This window comes from Mixophyes fleayi, chromosome 2 (genome assembly GCF_038048845.1).
Source record: "Mixophyes fleayi isolate aMixFle1 chromosome 2, aMixFle1.hap1, whole genome shotgun sequence".
NCBI classification, from domain to species: Eukaryota; Metazoa; Chordata; class Amphibia; order Anura; family Limnodynastidae; genus Mixophyes; species Mixophyes fleayi.
This window is the reverse complement of record NC_134403.1, coordinates 135,264,633-135,286,560: the sequence shown is the minus strand read 5'-3', so window position 1 is coordinate 135,286,560 and position 21,928 is coordinate 135,264,633. Positions and strand designations below refer to the sequence as shown.

At 37.4% G+C, this 21,928-nt stretch overlaps 1 protein-coding gene across 2 annotated transcripts in view; it reads right to left on the bottom strand.

The window, feature by feature from the left end:
* Positions 1–395: 395 nt before the first annotated feature.
* ARHGEF7 (Rho guanine nucleotide exchange factor 7) overlaps positions 396–21,928 on the bottom strand; it is a 112,395-nt gene continuing 90,862 nt past the window's right edge. The window contains exons 16-22 of one of the 2 annotated variants that reach the window (XM_075200020.1): positions 21,532–21,756; positions 20,375–20,468; positions 19,590–19,679; positions 16,386–16,562; positions 8,713–8,812; positions 6,798–6,852; positions 396–4,719 (exon numbers count right to left, since the gene is read on the bottom strand). In XM_075200020.1, coding sequence (XP_075056121.1) covers positions 4,597–4,719; positions 6,798–6,852; positions 8,713–8,812; positions 16,386–16,562; positions 19,590–19,679; positions 20,375–20,468; positions 21,532–21,756 — 864 coding nt within the window. In that variant the 3' untranslated portion in view covers positions 396–4,596. The remainder of the gene's footprint in view (positions 4,720–6,797; positions 6,853–8,712; positions 8,813–16,385; positions 16,563–19,589; positions 19,680–20,374; positions 20,469–21,531; positions 21,757–21,928) is intronic. The other variant, XM_075200019.1, reaches the window with a different exon arrangement.

The window sequence follows — 21,928 nt, the reverse complement described above, 5'->3', positions numbered from 1 at the left end:
TGTTGGCAATACATAGAGCTTGCAGATGCCATTAGCACTATAGTTGGGCATAAAGTGGATAGTCTGTGAACAGGAACTTTCCATAGATCTCATACAAACCACAAGATATGAGGCACAACATAACAGTCCAATATAATCAAAACTGAATGTTTCTATTAAAAATTAACTTCAATTAAATTCAACTTTTTTACATAATTGATTTGGTGACATGTATTTTCCTTAGTTCCATGTCCAGTTCTGGACAATAATCATGCACAAATTTAAAATGGTCACCATTAAAATGTAATTTTTCACGTTTTCTCATTTGTGCCTCTGAGATGAGTCGCCCACAATCTATAATTAGATACAAAATTGTTTTCTCACAAACAAAAACAAAAACAAAAAACAAAGACAAATTTGTATAAAGTGGGATATTTATTTTGTATAAAGAAATTGTTTATATACAGCAATGAAATACAAATATAGTAGTGGTCAGTTTTGAGGCATAATGAAGCCTGTGTGCAGTCTACCAACAGTAACAGGAAATATATCAAGTTTACAGTTCCTTGGCTTTCTGCATTGCATTTAATGAAGTGACTGTCTCATTGTGACCAAGTCATTTACGCAAACTGTGTACAGTTACAGTAACTATAATCATTCTGTGCCAACATGACCTGAATCACTCTCTCCTATGAGCATTCAAATTGTGCTAATGTGAATACCCTCATTTAATGGCTTTCTCCAAAGGTGGTCTAGGATAAGAAGGTATAACATTCAATTTGAAGTTTAGATCAAGTAGGGGGAAGAAAAAAACATGCATTTTAAATTACACAGACACACTAACCATTCCCATTTCTGTCTAACCCCAAACTTGCTCAATTAGCACGATCAAAAGTATGGCTTCAAATCCTCACTGCTTCACAATTTGTTTTGCTGAATGCCTGAATTGATTGGTGATGTGCGAAACACTGGTAGAATTCATGTGCTCTCTATGTGAATGCAATCACTGCCAGGTAGCCACAGCTTTTTACTGGTCCTCCCACTCAAAACCCCATCTGCAGAGTCGCAAAACCACAGTTTTTGATTGAGCTGTGAGACAAATTCACAGAGACCCCAAGAAAAACAATCGAAAAGAGCAGTCTCTGTGGCGCCCTGGGCAGGTTAATTTTTCATCCTACCTGTGAGTACTGCTTCAACTTGTACATACAGAGGATTTGAGAAAATTAGAAGAAAATGGGAAAATTAGTTTAAAGCTGTCCACATTTGGCCCTTCACGGCTTGTGTGTGTCATTTAATCCACCTACAAATATCAGTTTGAAAAACTTGGGCATCTGTTTTAGAGTAACTCAGAACCAGATCGTCTATAACCAAATTATCTTTTTCAGTTATTTTTTTCACAGTAAAAAAATTCTTACCCTCCAACCATTAGAAAGGTGGTGTTATAAAGGCTGCCGTTATAGAGGTACTTGCCACCTGACAGGTCTTGCACTGTATAGGTATTATGGCCTGAAAAACACAGTGTAGTGGGTCTTTGAGGAGCAAGTACCCTGGAGATCCTGGTAAAGGAAAATGTAGAGACATATATGTTTCTCTGTGAAAAAATATTTGGAACTGGAGAGGTCCTTAAGTATCACTATAAACCCAAACACAATACTATATGACATGATCTTTAAAAAAAAAGTGTTAATCAGTTTTAGAACAAGTTCCAAATATAAAACCAAAAATAGGTTGCTTTGTATAAGAGAGTAACTATTAACATGTCCGTGGCAATGTTTCTTGAGCTTATTAAAAATGTAACCAGTAAGCATGGATTTAATACAAGTAATACAGAAAACCATGCACATACATGACTTACAATCTACTTAAAATATTCCCTGACAAAAACACAGCACATGGTTAAACTACAATCATGTCATTTGGTCTTTGCGGATGATCCCTTCTATTCACTTGGGTAAACATCATCTTTAGGAAAAACCTGTAATTTAGACAACCGCTTATTATCACACAGCTTAAAGTATAATAAAGTCCGCCCATTGATAACAGCTAGTACATTTGAATTCAAGAACAAATGCTTCTACTTACCTGGCTAGAAATGTACCATGATAATTACAGGTATTCCAAAGATGCTGCAAACAGGGACTGGGGAGCTCCTCTTGGCAAAATTCATAGCCAGAATTGCCATGCGTTAGGCACCAATCAATTCTGGTTTGAATAGATTCAAAACTACTTTCCTGAGCATCTTATTTCTTAAGCAGAACATTAAAATTAGACCACCACTATTATATAACCCTCACCGTCTCCTTCTAATTATACCCCCTATTGGCTAGCAGTCATGTGGGGGTAGTGCCGCTGCTGAAATTACAGAGCCAGTTACCCAAATGCCACCTAGGAGAGGGGCATGTTACCAAAAAAGGTGGAGGGCTCCTATTGTAAAACAAACAAAACAAAAAATTACAGGTAAGCCTAGGTTGTAAGGAATGCTTTGGGGGTGATTGGGAGGGGGGGGGGGAGGCACATAACAACTGAAATATCTCGTAAGTCTCTATAAATATTAACTTGTTCACTTATTTTCACATGACATATCATTGACAGCAAAAAGTGTCCCTGCAACTTATGCCTTACAATGTGACTTTACCTATAGTGAGTGGACAAGCTACCAATACTTAATTTAACAATGGGTTAATAAGTAACATCAAACGGTCATGCTCTGAAAGGGATCGGGAATACAGTTCTATATAAATAGAAGATTGGACTGCACACCAAGATGCCAAATCAATGCGAGGAATAAAAACTGACATTTATTAGCTGGAACAAAGAGTTACTATTGTATATTAAAAGTCCCATTCTCATAATTTCTTATTAACTACTAAAATTTCATCACAAGATGAGTAAGAAATAACCCATCTGACTTTGTCACAGTTTAAAAAAAGTCGGTCAGTGGCACAGCCACTGCTTTTATATGTTTAAACAAAACTATTTTACAAGCAAAACAATTCCCTGTATGGCTTTCAATGTACTTGCTTGATAACTTCATCAAAAGATACATGAACCGTGTATAGCATATCTGCCTACAAAGACAGTCATATATAGATTTGTGGATAGTAGAAAAAGCTTGAAGCTGTTCTGTTTTGTTTATTTTGAAAAAATATGTCCTGAGAATAAATTAAGCCTGAAATTTTATAAAATTGCAAAAACTGCAATACACTGGATGTTCTATAAGTTAAGGCAAAAATCACCCTTTTCAGAAAGAAAGTGCCATTACTGGGATGGATTGTCTTTTTATTTTATTTTGGAAAATAGCTTATAACTCCCTCTATCCTTCATGTAAATTGGTGTTCCATTGCTAGCAGATTGGATCTGGTATTGGATCCATTGTTTGTATACAATGGTGTCGGTAATGTTGCATTAGGCCATGGCCACTACGAAGTCGAACTAACTCCTTCTTAAAGAAAAAACAGGGCACTCCTGCAGCAGAAACTCCTAAAGCTGAGCGCACCAGAGTATGCAGTTGTTACAGTTCCACTGCACTAAAGTAATGCAATAAGACACCTGACATACAGCCAACATTTTTTCAATAACATTGTCAAATTTGGTACCAATTGTTGGTCTATTGCAAGATTTGATAGCCCATTATTTTCCCTAGAAATTAGTTATTATCAGGTCTTGAAAGGATTTGATTGACTTATTAAATACAGATACTAGCAAAAAAAAACAAACAAAAAAAAACATTGTTCTGTTAATTTGAATTTGCACTGCAGTTGCTACATCTATTATAGAAGGGGCAACTGAAATTCAGCTAAATTTAAATAACATGTCATATCCTATATTTAATTGGTTGAAGTTAAAAAAAAACAACAATTAAGTAACAAATGTGCATAATTTTCAGTCAATTTAGCAGTAAAGAAAGATTATATATAAAGTTAAAAACTGGAAGAATTGCATGTAGATATGTACATCTTTAGATGCCCCAAAATATTTCACGTTAGAGGAAAATCCAATATAACACAGGTCACAACACTGAAAAGGTTTTAGCTTCCCTTGCTTTGTTGGTTTACATCTACATAAATAAATTACTTAAACACATGTCCCACTTATGTGAGCATGTAAAAGGAGATGTAGCCATTTCTTGTATTGTCAATGTGTTTTTAGGTAGACTGTTTTAGAAATATGTACACGTAACCATTATGTAGAGCCAACAAACAAAAAAAAAAAAGAATAAAGAGGATTTAGTGCCCTTTACATATGCATTCAAAACACTATATACACAAGAGGAGAATACATATCTAAACCAGTTTAAAAAGAAACTGGTGAGAAGAAACAAAAACAATCAGACTCAGCAACTGCTCTTTCTGCAAAATGAGGTAATTAACATGTAAAATTGAAAATTTATAGATTTGGTACTATTCAAAATCTCTCAACTTCACACTGGCAGCTGCGGAAAGATGTGTCTGTAGGCAGTCAGCTATGTATGGATTCAGTACAGTACATTTGAGTCATATTACAATCCAGTTAAATCTCAATAAGCAGTGCTTTCTTTTTCACAAGGACAGACATGTAATAAAAGGTCCAAGTTTTTTTGATCCCTGGTGTGGAATAAGGAAGACACTGGGTGCACTATTATAAATTGGTTTCATCCCAGGACGGATCATTCATGTTCTTTAGAACTTTTCTGATGAGTTTCTCGAGTTCCTTACGAGCTCTCTGTTCTTCCTCTAAAGATTTCTTCATCTTTTTGCTGTGCTGTAAACGATAGCACATGTTAAGAAGCTAGAAAATAAAGGGGTTTTACACACTGGAGGGACAGGATGCCACTTCCTTATCCACACCATCGGTTATTTAGCAGGACCCCTTTAACAGCAGTGGGGATCTCTGCTGGATCACTGCAGTAACAATTTCTGAGAGCTGCAACAAAAATACAAAACAGTTCTTGAAATGACAGCTAGATCCTGATTATGCCAGTGCCACTGTAATCTAATTAGGAGTTTGGGATATCTACCCTTGGGTCAGGTCCTTTAGGTCTACCACTCTACTAGAGTAGCAATCCAGCAAAGGTTTACTACAACAATAACTATAAAGCTGGGTACACCTATGCAATCTTACTTCAGATGCGATCTCGGTAACGATGTCAAAAACAATTGAAAGTCCCATTGGACATGCCATTTCATGCGTACACACCTACACAATTTACCTTCAGATCTTCATCTCTCACCATCTGCTGAAAAGATCGTGACCCTGCGCACACTCTACTGATATCGCCTACACTCCTGGTCGTGAGTGCGTACACACTTCCACATTTGCCTGATATTGTTCCATCGTTGAGTGTGAGTTTTAGGTTTATAAAACCAAATCAAGAAATGCGATGTATTTGGATAAGATAAAAGATGATTGTGGGAATGTGTACACTCATGCAATATCTGACCAAACAGTCATGAATCGTATGATCTGCACGATAATTGCCAAGGTGTGTACCCAGCTTAAGACACAGCTTTTACTGCAAAAGAACAAAAAGAATGAACTATTGAAGGACAAGTAACCAAACCTCACAGATGTCTGCATTTAAACTCTCTGATAGGCCAGCAACCCTGTATTTCCATGCATCTCTCATGTCTCCCTGATGTTATACTTGATAGCACATTATAGTGCATTCTTATAAGTTATCACACCCCAAGTGCTGTAAAAAGTGTAATCCCTACACTGGCTCCCTGTGTCCTCCAGAATCAAATTCAAATTACTCACCCTTACCTACAAAGCCCTCAACAACACCACCCCTGCATATATCTCAAATCTCATATCAAAATACTCTCCCTCCTGCCCTCTTAGATCTACCTCTGACCTGCACCTTGTCTCGTCTCTGATAACCACCTCTCACTCCTGCCTACAAGACTTCTCCCATGCTACTCCCCACTTGTGGAATTCCCTACCAGGCTCAATCAGACTTTCCCACAGCCTTCAAATCTTTAGATCCTCTTTGAAAACCCATCTATTTTTTGTTTTTAGAGGTGACCTAATCCTTGATAACACTATTCACACTAATGCACCCTCACAACTATCCCAATCTCCACTCTGAGCTACACTCGCTTCTCTTGTTTCAGCTGTGCCCTCTTCCACTTACAATGTAAGCTCTCTAATGAGCAGGGTCCTTCATACCCTTTGTTTTCATGTCTCCATTTATTTTGTCTGCTTTTGTATGTCCTGTTTGATGTAGGTCCTTGTCTTCCCTACTGTACGGCTCTGTGGAGCACTGTGGCGCCTTACAAATCTACCATAATAATAATAAAAGAAGAGAGGACAGAGCAGACTATATTGCTCCATGGATTTACAGCGGATTGATTTACATGGGCCAACTGGAAATTATCTTAAATTTGAGTTGCTTTACTAGGACTTAAATATATTGCTCTATATATGTAACAAACACCACAAGTGGTACAAAGAAAACTCAAGCTGACCCACTTTCAGAGCTCAAAATGGATTAATATGAACACATGGACAGTGTAGGCAATAAGATGACTGGGTAAAAGGAGTGAAGTGTCAGCACACCACACTTGGGCTTCATGCTGTATTAGAATTACAATAGTAAAAGGTTGTGGCATATGTATTTTGTGCAGATGGGTGTTTGGATGCTGGGGAAGTAAAGTGTTTATTGTGGAGTTGCTGAGTTGGGGGTGGAGTTCATTTCAAGTGGCAGCATGTTGCATTAATTAACAGATGAGTTATGATGATGTTACTACTATATACCAAACCACGTAGCAAACAGGATTGGTATATGTTATAAAGCTTTAACAGTATGAAAGATTTATTGAACAACAAAACATACAGACCTGTTTTAGCTCTTGGACTTCATCTTTTAATGCATACACCGTGTCAACGAGACTCCTAAACAATACAGGTAAAAATGATCAATACTGGTAAAATATGGAACTGCCTAAAAGCCATAATAACTAAAGAAAAAATAAAGTTTTGTAAATGTATATTGCTATAAAATGTTAAGACACTAAGGGACATTATACATTCTGAATGAGTGTGTACTTAATGGCTGACTGTACTGATTTGTGCCAGATGTCACAGAGTTTAAACTCAGCGATGAAAAGTGTGATATGGCAAACTGAAAACATGATCAATATACAGGCAGCTGCTAGATATACTCAACAAATTTAGTGGCTCTTTAAATTCACCAAGCGTGTAGAGATCAGGGGGTAAATGTACCAAACAGTTATTGCCCATAGCAACAAATCAGATTATAATGAGGATTTATTTAATACATTCTATAAAATAATAAGCTAGAACATGATTGATTGGTATTGGCAACATCTCCACTTTTCCTGTTTAGAAGATCTTAGAACACTTTCCCTCAGGAGTAGTATATCATTGGAGAGACCAGATTTACTGGTATCATACTAATATGTTTAAAAGGGATGACAATTTAATCAAAAGACGCAGTTATTTCAACATGGAAAAACATTAAAGGAGCCCCCCAAAAATTATCTTAATATATAAAGCAAGAAGTTAAAGTGCGCTGTTTATTTATACCTTAGGTTTTTTGTAAAAAGTAAGGTATACTCTAGTAATTCCTCCCCACAAACAGCGAGAGAGAGACATGTCAGGTCCAGGTAAGTGACAAAATATTCAAAACGTTCAGTATATTGCTAAACCAACCTCCTGCTATATGGTCCTTCCTCCTCTATAGTTAATGACTGATCTTCCTCTCGCTGCTTCACATTTGCTTAATCATTTTGCAAATCCCTACACTGGATCCACATTTTCTCCAGAATTCTTCTCACACTAACCTTCAAAGCCCTCACCAACTCCTCCCCTTCATCCATCTCTGACCTTATTACAAGATACACTTCCTCTCGCACTCTTCGATATTCCCACATAGGTAACCACCTCTCATTCCTGCTTCAAAGACATCTTCCATGCGGATTTCCACTAATGAAGCTCCTTACCTGCCTGAAAAGACTCTCCCCCAACCTCTAATCTTTCAAGTGCTCACTCAAACCCCACCTCTTCAATATAGCCTACCCTATGCCCACCTGATACTAGTGCATGTTCTATCAGCTCCAGTCCATAGTGCGACTCAGAGTGGACAATCTCCTAGTGTCTCAGCGTTACTAGTCTTACTCTAGACTGTAAGCTCTCACAAGCAGGGCCCTCTCTAACCTCTGTCTACCTCATCTGTACTTGTTTCTTGTACGATTTATTACTCTGTCCGTTGATGTGGAGCATTGTGGCAAATTACAAAGAAATGATGAACAATTAGAAAATAGCCTGTCCGAAATTTTCCTGTAAACTTGCAGTAGTATCACTTGGCATACTCTTGTTTGCCAGTGCACAGAGCATTATCTAGAAAACGACTGGCTTCTCAGTGCCCCAGAGTGATGCAATATAGAGAAGCTCCATTCTATTCTATTTTAAATATGGCGACTGTCCGCACAGATAGAACATGTAGCACACCAGATGGATTTAGAGAACTGTAAAGACTTGCTACTGAATTATTTCACAGTTACATGGTTACTAAGGATGAAAAAAAAAATACATAGGTCTGAACTTCAACCTTTCATAAAAGGTGAATTGTGTTAACTATGATGGCAAAACAAAACCACTAGTGTGACAGTTACCAATTTAGACTAGTGGGGAAAATGTGTCTTCCTTGTATATTGTGGAAAAATGTTCCTATTATTTAGTTTAAATGGATAAGTCATAAAAAAATTAAACATGACATTGTACGGTACTCACTTTTCCTCTATAACTGTCTGACCATTACTTCTGGTTTCTTCAACAATAATTTTCTCCTCTTCTGGAAGCAAAACCTGGGGAGCAGATTCTTTGCGCGAACCTGATGGCAGCAAGATAAGGAATGATGTGAATATGCTACCTAGAGATTGAAAATCCATATATTATGCTATATAAGATGCCTCTATATTTAACGCTTGTGGTTCCACCCATAGTATAAAAAAATCTCCAACACTAGAACTACGGTATGTGAAGCTTGTAGATGAATAGTACAACTACATAACAAAAGCAAGATGCCTGTATTACCTTATGGTCAGTAGACAAAAGCAAGTGGTTACAGAATTCAAAACAGTTGCAGTCAATTCTCAAAAACAAGTCACTTTCTACATAGAAGCGAATCCCCATGGCAAAAAAATAAATAAAAAAAAGTAGTAAGCTTACTGCTACATCCATTTATCTCATGTTTCTTTAAATACAGTACCTTTGTTAACACTACAGAATTCAAACCACAGTTACTACAGATTGCACATCATTACAACACTCAAACACTTTACAGTAAAGACTTACCTAAAACAGGCAATTCAAAAGAAAACACAAGTGGTAAAAAAAACAAACAAAAAGAACAAAAAACAAAACATTGTTACAAGTGCCAAACTTGTCAAGCTGGATCTGATTAAACGTACATTAAAAACATCAACCAACATGGATGATCTTGCTGTGTAAGACACACATGATGGTGAAACAGGAGTATGCAGCATAACCTCTTCTGTACTAAAAAGACCACAGATTAATGCTGCCTGAGGTCACCACTGAAAACGGAGCTACTCTGTTTAGCAGGGCTTAGAATGTAGGTGTTGAAAAATCTATCAAATTTAAATGAGAGTTTTACAGATGCAGGGATTATGTTTCCCAAAAAGCAGCTTTGATAAACTATAAGCTGTCACTCAACCTTGAAGATTGAGTCACGTGTTCTACACATAAAGAGCAGAGAGCTCTACTTGAGGACACTAACCTCTTGTAATCTTTCATATGCACCTGCTGCAGCACATTTAGTGTAGGCCATGTTTGCTGGCTTGTGGATGCTTTTCTATGTCAGCTCCTGACTGTCAATCAGCTGACTAGTGTCTGATTTTGAAGCAGCTGCATTAATTGATGCGGGTTTGGAATGATATACTATTTTACAAGGGTAATGGGAAACACCGAAGCAGGAACTGAAAGCTAGGCACTGGGGAAAAAAGAATTTGGCTTCTCTTGCATAGAATACAAATCTTAAGTATTGTCAAAATGTGTTACCATATCCATATGTGAATGGCTGACCTGTTTAAATCCAAAAGGTATAAAGTTTAGTTAGCTAGACAGCGTTAAGTATGGCAGCATCAATCATCTCTAGTAAAAATGGGCCCGTTAGTGAATAACAGATGGACTAAAAACACAAATTTGGTAAATTTATTTAAAAAGAAAATAGTGCTAGTATAACATGAAAGATGTGCACTCCCAAACCCAGCTCCCCGTGCGCTTAAATGTAGCTGCCCATTATTTTCTAAGAAAACAACTGTTTTCATATAAAGTATAGGGGAGGGGGGCTGTATGTATATTTCATAGCGACATCATGCAGAAGTGTTAGAGATCTGGGGCACAGTACGGCCAAGGTTTATAACTGAACATAAACTTATTTTCCTCATTTCTGTTACATTAGACTATGTTGGGAAAAAGAGGTGAGCATTTTAACAGGACAGAAACATTTCTACCAACTTTCTAGACCACTCATTGTGCATTCAGATCCACTTTTTCAAAAGCAGCAGCTGTAGTGTTTCTGCAGTTTTCCAGTGCTAATGTGACTGCACCCCTTTTCTCAAAACCACTTTTTATGGCCAACAGGGTGGTTTACAAAAGTAGGTGCAAGATGGCAAATATGCAAAATCCCATAGCAATCAATCACACTTGAATGATTGCTAAGGTATACTGCACGGTTGTCCCATTGCTAGTAAGCCACCCCAAGTTGCACATGAACCGCATGCAACATAAATCCAATGTTTGCAGTTACATAGCTCTAATGTTGGTTCTCCAGTCACTGTACCGTGCCTGAATGCTACTACTGCATTGTGCCACGCTGTATGACCAATGACATTTAGTTGAAGTCCACCTGTCACTCTCAATTGAAATTTTCTAATGCAAAAAGTATATAAAAAGCTAACTCTGTGTCATGCTTGGTAAAGTGTATCCTTTAACTGACTTTCAACTTAAGTCTGTCTCCTTAGTGCCTTTCTTGTGTTCCCTGCCTAGTCAGTATGCATTTTATCCAGAGGACACAGATTCAGCAGCATTTTAGAAGTGTCTAGTAGTGTAAAAGATGGTTCCATGCCACTGTGCTTGGATGAGAGAATAAAAAGGTAACAGTTTTATCTATTTTAAACACGTTATCAAGGCAAATGCCTATCTGATTATCAACTATACAAGTGTAATTTCATGTTGGAATGGCAGTGATTTTATGGATCAATGTATTGATTTATCGGTCATTTTAGTTGTACTCATCTTTACAATATTTTCATAGGCGTAAGAGCTAAACCTAATGAGAAATGAGAATGCAGGTGGAATACGGAGAGAAAACTGGTACAAAAACATCAAGAAGAACGTTTTCCTATCAGTACTGGGTATTTCATTGCTATCTATTTGAACAATACCCCTCTAGCCTAAGAGATATAACCCTATGTCATCTTCCGCTTTTTGTTGTAGTGTTCAATGAGAGAATCATCATGTAGATGAGCTCCTAATGCTAATACAGTCTGGAATATATCAGCTTTTCTCTACAATCATAACAGAATTTCTAGTGAACTAAATGAGAGGTAAAATATGACTCCTGTATAAGATTGTACCTATCTGAACCTGCATGTTAATTGAAAAATAGAAGCATTGCTCAACAAGTCGCTCTTGTGGACAGTATAAAATGAAAGAGTATGTGAGTTACAGATTATACCTCTAATTAGAGGTATAACCAGGACACCCATGTGACAAAGTTTGCCTAGGCCATAAAAGCCACTTCTTTGTTTCCTCATGCAAATCAAAATGTGCTTATGAACCAATTCCCAGTGCTTCTATGTTTCTGCTAAACCAGGTGCATCAGAAGTCTAGAAAAATCTGTATCCTGAGGTAAACCTTGTCCCTTGTAAAAAAAAAAAAAAAAAAACAAAACAAACAAAAAAAAAAAAAACAGAACATGGAGCTCTAGTTATAACGGAAACAACAGAAAAAAATATGGGAACACTGAAAAGAGTTAGGTGGTATTTACTCTCCACAAGCAATAAATCACTTTTGAAGGCACAGACTAGCAAAGGCAAAATTTATTTCAACTGTACATAACAGAAACGCATTCTCTCTCACTTTGGAGTATTTCTTTTATATTAAAAAAAAAAAGCAATTTCATACTGAACCACAAGGTATATGTAAACTGTACAATACAACATTCAGAAATACATCTGTATTTTTATTTGCAGTCTTAAGAAGGCAATGTCCCACCAGACATGGCTTTTCTCTTCTGGAGATGAGGAAATTACTCACACCACTTAACACTGGGTAATGTGCTTTGCTGCAGATACCGAAACACTGAACATAGAGATGAGCACTTGATAATATGGAGAAATACAGTGCAACAGAGACCATTTTATTCATGTGGAAAGGAATTAGGACATTCTCTAACCTCTACATTGGATCTGATGCCCTTAATATATAGTTATGTACATGGATATGTATATTTATATATGTATATATGTTACAAAATTGCATAAACAAAATTGTTCACTTAACTCTCACAAAAATAGAGACATTTAAGTTTTTGAAATAGTTCATGTTTTTTTAAATAACTAAAAGAAAGAAAAATGCTATTGTAATACTTTAGAGAAGTTCACAATACCTCATAATGCAATGTCACTTTCAGTCATCATGGCAGATGGCACTAAATCCTTGTCATAATTTCCCCTTGGGCCCAATCTCAATACACTTAACACAAAAATTAGACAGATGAACACTATTCATTGTGCATTTATCATACTGGCTTTCATTTCCCCTTATTTACGCTGCATTTCTTTAATGCCAACATAGCACCTTTTTTCTGCCTTTTTAGTAGCAATGCAGCAAGATTAATATTCAGCTCAGGATTACAGAAAGGGATTTGAACCACACAATCTGTATCTATGGGCATTAACAGAACTTATAAACGCAGGTATATTTTAATTTGTATGATCAGTGGCTTTCCACGTGCAGCACAAACTGAAACACGGAAGAAAACTCAGTGTGAATATGCCTAACCAATACCTCTGTACAGGTAAAAAATACATCATCTTACTTCATTTTCTGTTTCTGAAACCACATGCCATCGGTATCAATAATCTCTATGCACATTAATGTTTCCTCTGGGACTGATTTGTGCACTCAATGCAGAAGGCTAAGGATCACACAAAATAACAATAAACCAGTTTGAATGCGTCCTAAAAGTTGCTGCTGCAAAACTTCTGTAGCAAAGCAGATGTATTGACCACTTTCTATACTGTTCTAAATGGACAAGAGATATGTATCTGGAGATGCAGGTAGGTGGCAAATGTACAATTATGGCACATTTTCTTCTTTTCCAGTAACTTTCTGTACATGTGTACTGTGTTCTTGGTTAATACATACAATCACAACTTAACTACCTGTGGTTTTGTGAAAACAAATTAAAACAGGCTACATAAAAATAGTATCCTCCCTGCTTCCAAAACCTCCCCCTGTTGTAGCTTACCAGGCGTAAAAAATAAAGCTATCTGAATTAGCACATACAATGTTTAATTGCAATAAATCAATTTGGTTTATAATGCTTTTGTATCCGTCATGTTCTGTATAACATCTTCATCTCCCTTAAGCAGCAATTACTGGTTTGTTGGGTCCCTTCAGCTGTAAACAGGTCAGCTTCTGAGAGGTTGTATTGCTAATGATACCGTTACGAACGTTACACCTAAAAGAAGCAACTTGTGGCTGCATACGAACAAGATGTTTAATAGGGATAAGGGGGAGGTTTACGCCAATGGCACTCACTATGAACAGAGACGTCTGTGTGTAGAGAATAAGACATACAGACCAGAATACTTCGCAGGTAAAGGGAATGCTTTTTTGGTGCTGTAAAATGTGTATTATTTTCAAAAAACCAACGTCTGCCCCAAAAGAAAAATCTTTAACCATCTGTAGTTTAGTTATGCTTCTTTATGTTAAATGCAACTGAGTTTTACTGGTAGCTTAATACAGCTTTACTAGTAGTATGACAAAAATGTAATTGTTTGCAGGACTACTGAAAAGGATTTTACACCTTTGGGGGCAGAAGAAAGGAGTGGGGGTTTACACAACTACTTTATGCTCTTTCCCTGGACTAATAATTTTATACCCTGGAACCCTTGCACTCATTTGCTGTAACGCTGCAGGAGCGAGTGATCCAACACGCTGACTAGAATGACAGTCAGCTCCTGATTGTCAGAGTGCCATGTCCATCTAATCAGGAGTCATTTCTATTAATACTTTGGATACCGCTTGTTGCTGTCCTACAGCTTTCCAGCTGAGGTTCCCACTACAATTTATGGGAGAACAGTAAATTGTGTAGAAATACAGGTTTTTTTATGGGAAGGACTCATCATTGATGTACTAGAAAGTGGAAATGACGAGGAGGTGTAACCCCCTCATCTCCCCAAAAGCGAATACAATTGAACATTTTGATGAAATGCAAGATCATAAAGCTGCATGAATCTCATGCACTAAAGGTGCCCACACACGCTGCTATTGTGCCGGCCAGGTAGGGCAGAGGATCCGCCTGTGTGTGGCCAGGTTTAGAGGTGATTGGAGAGTGAGCACATAATGACTTTATATAAGGGGAGGGTCATTTGCGCAGTTGGGAATATAGGTGGCGTAGTTTTGCTTACTGAATAACCAGCGTCCAATCCGTTACAGAGTAGAGTTAAAGTAGCCTGAGGGTTGGATGGGGCATATCTCATACTGTAACAAATGAGTCTTGTGCTTGGTGCTATGAGTGGAAAATGTAACCACAGCAGAATATATCACTTGTTTGTGGTACAAAAAAAATAAGGAAAATACATTAGAATTCCTTAAATGGTCTTTCTGTATTTGGCATTAACCAGGGGAGAAAAGAATTCATCCATTACTGATTTGTGGCAAAAAGACTACCAAAGAACACTTTCAATTTGTAAATATAAGTGTTATCTAAATGAGTAACAATAGTTAAAAACTCCAGTGATCAACTAAAATAAGGTATTAAAGTGTACAATAAAAGAATGCACATAGATGACTACAGGCTCTGTATGCATGTATGTAGGTACTTGAGCAGCAGTGTCATGTCTAACCAGAAGTCTGTATTTTGTAAGCATTGTGCAATGTTTGCCTAACTGTTCCCCCCATTTCACCTCTCAGTCTGATGTCCTAACGTCAACATATAGCAGACATTTTAAAATGCAGATAAGGTAACAGATAGTCAGTGAAATATTTGTCCCCCACACATTTCTCTAGAATTACCAGAAATCTGTTATACCATCTATGAAGTTTTCCCAACCCAAAGAGTTAGAAACACAGGATGCAAATGTCACTATCTCAGCTGGAAAATGGCAAAATATCATGAAGCCCACCGTGGAAGCTTACAAAAAGCAATCGTGTGGTGTAGTCTGAACATAGCTAGGATTTCTCAAATGTTGCAATACACTGCAGGTATGTAGATACAATACACATTTGCATTGTGTACTAGCTGCTGTACACATAGCTTGTAAGCAATGCATTAAGAGGATTGCATTATGCAATATGGTGGACTAAAACCCTTTGCTATATCATTCTGTGTACGACCCTTGCCACAAAAATGCCATCAGTCATTCCTGTTATTGAGTACCTGAACTACTGCATGATGCCAATTTGTAGATGTGAAAATAAATTAAATACTGTGGAATACATACATGTACATCTAAATACAACACAAAATAACAGTGATCATGGAGGCAACAACTGCTGATAAGTTGCCTTACTTATTTGTGTTTTGTTAAACTCCTCTACATGGAGAGTATTTGTACAGGACTGAGGTACATGTGCTGCATTACCATGCATGGTTGTGCAAACTCCACTCACTGCCAGTCACATGCTGTGTAGCAGAGACTTCCCTCAGAACTATCTCGCTTCCATAACTAACATATTTAAGTAGCTGTTTCTGTACAAAATTATATATTCACAAAAGGTCCTCACAAATCTGTACGGATTCAGTTTTTCAAATTACAAAAAATGCACATAAAATTATCACTTCAAAAGAAACATCAAAAGGCAGAGTACGAAATCTGCCAGAGTAAAAAAAAAATCCTCACATTTTCTTACATAAAACTAAGCTAGGAACTCACTGCAAGCATTATAAGAGTGCGAGGTATATTGTCAATATACATTTTACCTTCATGGATAATTTTTTTTTTCCCCTGCTGAAAAGGGATCCTGGATCCACACATATGAAGTACCAGAAACTACCTCAGTTCTTAAAACAATCACATTAAAGAAGACAGGTAACACAAGTAAACATCTAAGAAAAAGTAGGTTGTGGTATAACAAGCATTTTGTTAAGAAAAAAAGTTTAGAAGTGCATTAGTTCTGGTGAGAGATATATGAGCAACAGCTCTTACGAGAAGTAGACCCCATTCTGTAACTATGGGCTGTCCATATACTGTCATAGTCAGAGTCTTCGGAGAGGTCTGAAGGCTCCAAACGAGAAAGACTACTGCGACGACCCAAGGAGTCTAGACTTGATTGGTCATCATCAGCCAAGACGTGATTATGCATCAGGTCAGTGCCTTGCCATGCTAAGGATGATGTACGGGTGAAATGAAATGGCAATGGTGGGGAGGCAAAGATGGAAGGAAAGAAACAAAGGAGGAGGCGAACAGGACAGGAAAAGCCACAACCAAAATAGTAACATGAAACAAAACAAAAAGCAAAAAGGGTGATGGGAAGAGAGGGAAAAAGAAAATATTGTTAAAAAGAAGACCAAAGCTGTGCAGATTTCATTAGTTACTTGTTCATGAGATACGACAGCAGCCAGGAATAGATAAACTACTATTACATGTGAATGCATTTGTAAACTTGCAGTGAGTAGCTGTGAAATGCATTCTGAAAAGGAGCACATGACGACTAGTCTGGAGGGCTCTGCCGGGTACTACAACATCTTTACACTTCACCAGCCCCTAGTTCCATGCAATTTTAGGTGGCATTGCAATTAAACAATGTTATACTCTAACAAAATTGGTCTGAGGATCCATCTGTGGAGGTTCAAAAAGTGCAAGATGTGGTGCTTTCATCAAGAAAGATCCATGAGGAATGCTTAATTGTTATAACTAGATTTAAATAGAGGAAAACATTAAAATGCATCCATCGCATACACACATGGCCAGTAGCCATTTTGTGAGCTGCCAATATTCATAAGAATGCAGTCTATCAATTCATTAGGAACTAGTCACATCAGTAAGGCATAAAGTGATTTTCCCACTGAAATTAAAGATTTTGGGTCTGATTCATTAAGGATCTTTACTTGATAAACTTCTTATTTCAGTCTCCTGGACAAAACCATGTTACAATGCAAGGGGTGCAAATTAGTATTCTGTTTTGCACATAAGTCAAATACTGACTGTTTTTTCATGTAGCAAACAAATATCAACTTTAAATTTCAGTGTACAAATAAGCTATAAGTATCTGTGTGCTACATGAAAAAATAGGCAGAATTTAACTTATGTGCAAAACAGAATACTAATTTGCACCCCTTGCATTGTAACATGGTTTTGTCCAGGAGACTGAAATAAGAAGTTTATCAAGTAAAGATCCTTAATGAATCAGGCCCTTTATTCTTAGAACAATTAATTCAGCCAACAAAATGACTTCCCACAAAATGTCTGTGTGTAGACAAAGGGTGCATATTAATATCTTCCCAATGTAGGCTACTAATTCCAATTGCTGTTACAGGTAACATACTAGGTTAGAAAACACAAGAATTATCAAAAGTGTAACAAACAGTTGCTGGTGTAAAAAATTTGTGGCGAAAAAAACAATATTTTCTACTAAACCACTCTTAAAAAGATGGCGCCAGATACGGGTATAACAGGTTGAAAAGACATATTTCAGCCATTACGGAGCAGGGCAAATAGGCTTAAAACAAAGGGGAAAGCAAAATGAAAAAGCTTGATAGAAATATATTTTTTCTGTTCTTGTTACCATTTATAAATATTAATTATATCTCCTCGGCAAAGCACGTGGGAAAAGCTGTTTTGGGGAGTGATGTTTAAGCAGACCAGCAGGAAATATTACAAGATCATGAAAAAGTAGCTTGAAATGTGTGCTCCCTCAATGGCACCACAACACATATACATGTCTGCTTACCTGCTGCATAACAGTACAGAAAAGTAACACATCCATCCTACCAGCCATAAAAATAAACAAATGCATTTGAAATACTGACGGATGAGGCTCTTGACATTTTAACACACCAGGAGCAAAAAGATGAATAAATTCACATATTTCAGATTAGTATATTTGTTTCTAGTAATATCCAGATTAAAAACACATCTTCTGTACCTATAACAATATGGTCTAGCCAGTGTCTAATTAATGGTGCTGGCAGCCCGTATCTCTACAGCTGTGAGCTACAAGACCCAACATGCTTTGTCAACCAGCAGCATCTGTAGGTCAACTGGAGAAACAATGGTTGCCGACTAAGAAGAGAAAGGGTGCTACTACCTGCTTCATTTCTAGTCTGGTTATACTGTTGCTCTATTTCGAAAATTGCAAACCGCTGTTCTAAGGAGTGAGGTGCAGCATTGTCTTTTTGCACATGGGTACTTGGCCAAATTGACATTTTAATAACTTATAATATGCACAATGTAGTTGGACAATTGTTCATATTGCTATCAAAATGGGCAATATAATTTTTTGAAAAAAACATTAAGAACCCAAGGCACATAAAAAAAGTCACTTGTTTCACAGTGTATCCACATTATTATACCTTGCATGAGTTCAAGGGAGAAACTGGACAAATTAAATATCAAAGCTGCTTTCCTAGGTCACTTAGATAGGGTGCGGATCTACCATAGCAAGTGTGCCACTCACCCACAGCCCTGAAGGCTGCTCCAGAAGACATTTTTCGGGGCTTGTTTCAAACCACTGGCCGAAATCTGGAGCAGTGTGATGCTGTGGAAATGGGATTGGAGCATGAGAAGCCGTCAGAAGCCACAATCAGATATTGCTGCTTCTAGACAGTCCTCGCCCCCCCACTCTGCAGCCAGTTTACAGTGGTGAAAGCAAATGTTCTGCCACTGAGGTGGTAGCGCAGCTTTAAAGAGGCTTCTGGTGCAGCCTGGAAAAACCTATTCGTATCTGTCAGCAAAAATAATGCCCATTATTATTATTATTTTTTAAACTGTTTTAGAAAAATGTGCATGTTATAAAAAAAACATATTTAAAAAGCTTACTGAAACAGACTGGTGAACACACTCAACTCTTTTTAATAATGCAAACGGGACACAAATTCACCTCTGCTGTAAAATTCAGGATATTGGGGTACCTAAATGGTTCACAATATAGGCCACATAGAACGACATAACAACTTATATTTACTATTCCAATGCAAGGAAATGTATTGACTTTTGTTAATGGTCAATCCTATCTTTAAATGTTTACTAATACAGTAACAAGCACCAGAATCCTCAGACACATTACGTGATCATTAAGTTCAGATACACAAAATACCAGTAACAAATACACAGCAACACAGCTAACGCAATGCAAGTCTGTGAATGTAGCTACTTGATAGTTTCTAGTAAGGAAGAAACAAAGGCACTCACTGGAATTTAGGGTCTGGCGTGTTTTGGCACTCGTACAGTAGGCCTCAATAACCTTTAAAATCTGAGCGTCTTCCTCTAGCGCTGCTGTGCCTGAAAAAAAGTAAGATGACAGAAGTTTGACATTGTACATAAAATGACTTAGATTAGAGCTGTTCAAGCGGGTCCTGGCCAGCATACAAGACTTTACATATGAATATGTTACAGAAAAAGGGAAACAAGATAGTCTGTTTGTAGCTTCTACTATATTGTGCTAATTGATTAAATAAAAATGTAGTGCCAAAATAAATCAGGCTGTTAGAAATAGAGTTCTCATACTATATATTACACACATACACAAAGTCCTAAAACCCATAATATATCAAGGTAGGGGTGTTCAGGCAAACCATTAAGCAGCTCTTTGGAATAGTCATATGATTGCTGTAATCACATGACTTCACTGACAAAAACAGGGCAAAACCCCACCAGAAGGACAACAGGTGCTTTTCAAAGAAGAATTCTGGTATCCCTAAACTTTGGCGAATTGGACAATTAATCTTTTTGGTAACTTCCTGTGATTTTATGTGTGTGTAAAAGATAACCCTATCTGCTTAAAAACAAAACAATGTGAAGAAGTTTGACAAAGTTAGAAAATTGACCATTTAAGTGACCGTAAAACTGCAAACGGTGATCTGGAAATGAAAGTGTAAAATGTCTCTGGACATAAGAGGATAAGAGTGGCTTGAGCTCTACCCTGTAATATCCTGGTCTAGATAGCAGATTCATCGTGGGCTTTGCCTGAAACTTACTTTTTCTCAGTGCAAACTCTTCATCAGATGGTTTCCTTTCAGGCTTACGCTTGGGAAGCAATTTTTTCATAGATTTGGGGCTCTTACTGAGGTCCTATTAACAGAAAAAAAAACATCTTTTTGAAAAATCTGTTGGGTGTTGAAACAGGAATTTTTTATATTATAAACAATCCAACTTTAATACAGACATCCTGATCTTCACAGAGAAACACAAATTAGTAGGCAGATACAGATTTGTGTCTTTCAGTGCACAGTGCTTGTTTATTATTCTTTTTGTATACTGATGTTTTGATACAGGAGCAGTACGACTGTCATCATAAAAAACATTGTTACAAAATGAACAGGATTACTACACCAAGTCGGCCTCATGCTTTCTTGGGTTAGGTGAAGACTGCGAGTGGTAACAAGCACAAATGGTAGTGTGTCAAATTCAGGAACAAATCCATTACACCAACTAGCTGCTGGGGAACAAGGGCAGGAAATATGTGGCGTGAGGATCTTGAAGGGGGGAGGGGGCTCAACACCGTTTGTTTACCATATGTGGAAAACAAGGTGATGAGCCACAGTGTGCAGTAGTTCTGCTCTACAGCATAACATGCCAATCCAAGGAGACATAGGGTGATCTACACCTTACCTTAAGAATACAAGACATCCTCTAATAAAGAGGGAAACAAAGAAGCAAAAACAAAGCAATGAACAATACGTTTACCAGTGGGCATGGAAAGCAGTTTTGAAATTATGCGATAGTAAAAGACCTGTTTTTTTTTTACTTTCACTCCACACAAACATTCATATTGTGAAGCAGCTCAAACGGTCAATAAGTCTACATGTTATCTTGATCACTTTATGTATGCAAGCTCCAGAAATGTCATTCTCACTCTGTGTGAGTACTACAATGTTTATAAAGGAGGGTGTAAATAGGGAAGGTTCTTCAAATGATGACTAAGAAGCCATGTACAACATATGCACTTAGTAGCAATTACATAGGCTATGTTCATACCATTATTTAACAAGCTGCTTAGCTACATATATTCATCGGACCAATTTAAAACGGCGTCCTCAAAACTTTTACACTTAACTTGTATGAATAAGCAATGTAAATGTTGATACTGTGATCATGACAATTACAAGATGTCTGGTATAAGTTTTGCTCGTACCTCTTTGTAACACAGTGCTGCAGAAGGACGAAGAGGAGGGGCAGGACGTAAGCAACTCAAGCTCCAAGGCTTTGACGTTTTGGGTGGCTCCAATGGGCTCCAGCTGATAGTACTGTGCGTTGTTCCATGGTGTGAAAGGTGTGGCAGGGTGTGATACGCAGGCGTAAGAGGCGCTGGCTTGCAATCTGAATGCTTGCTTGATGGCGTGACAGGATGAGAAGGAAGCTGACGAAAAAAAATAAACTGCATCAAAATAAGATTCTTAGGCATTTTCGACAAGAACAGCAAATAATATTTAGTAGTGGTCTGCAAATGACGGCGCTATTTCTCTTCAGAAACAGATACTGAACACATCAAGTAGACAAAATGAAAGAATATTTGTTCTGTTGTCGGTCGT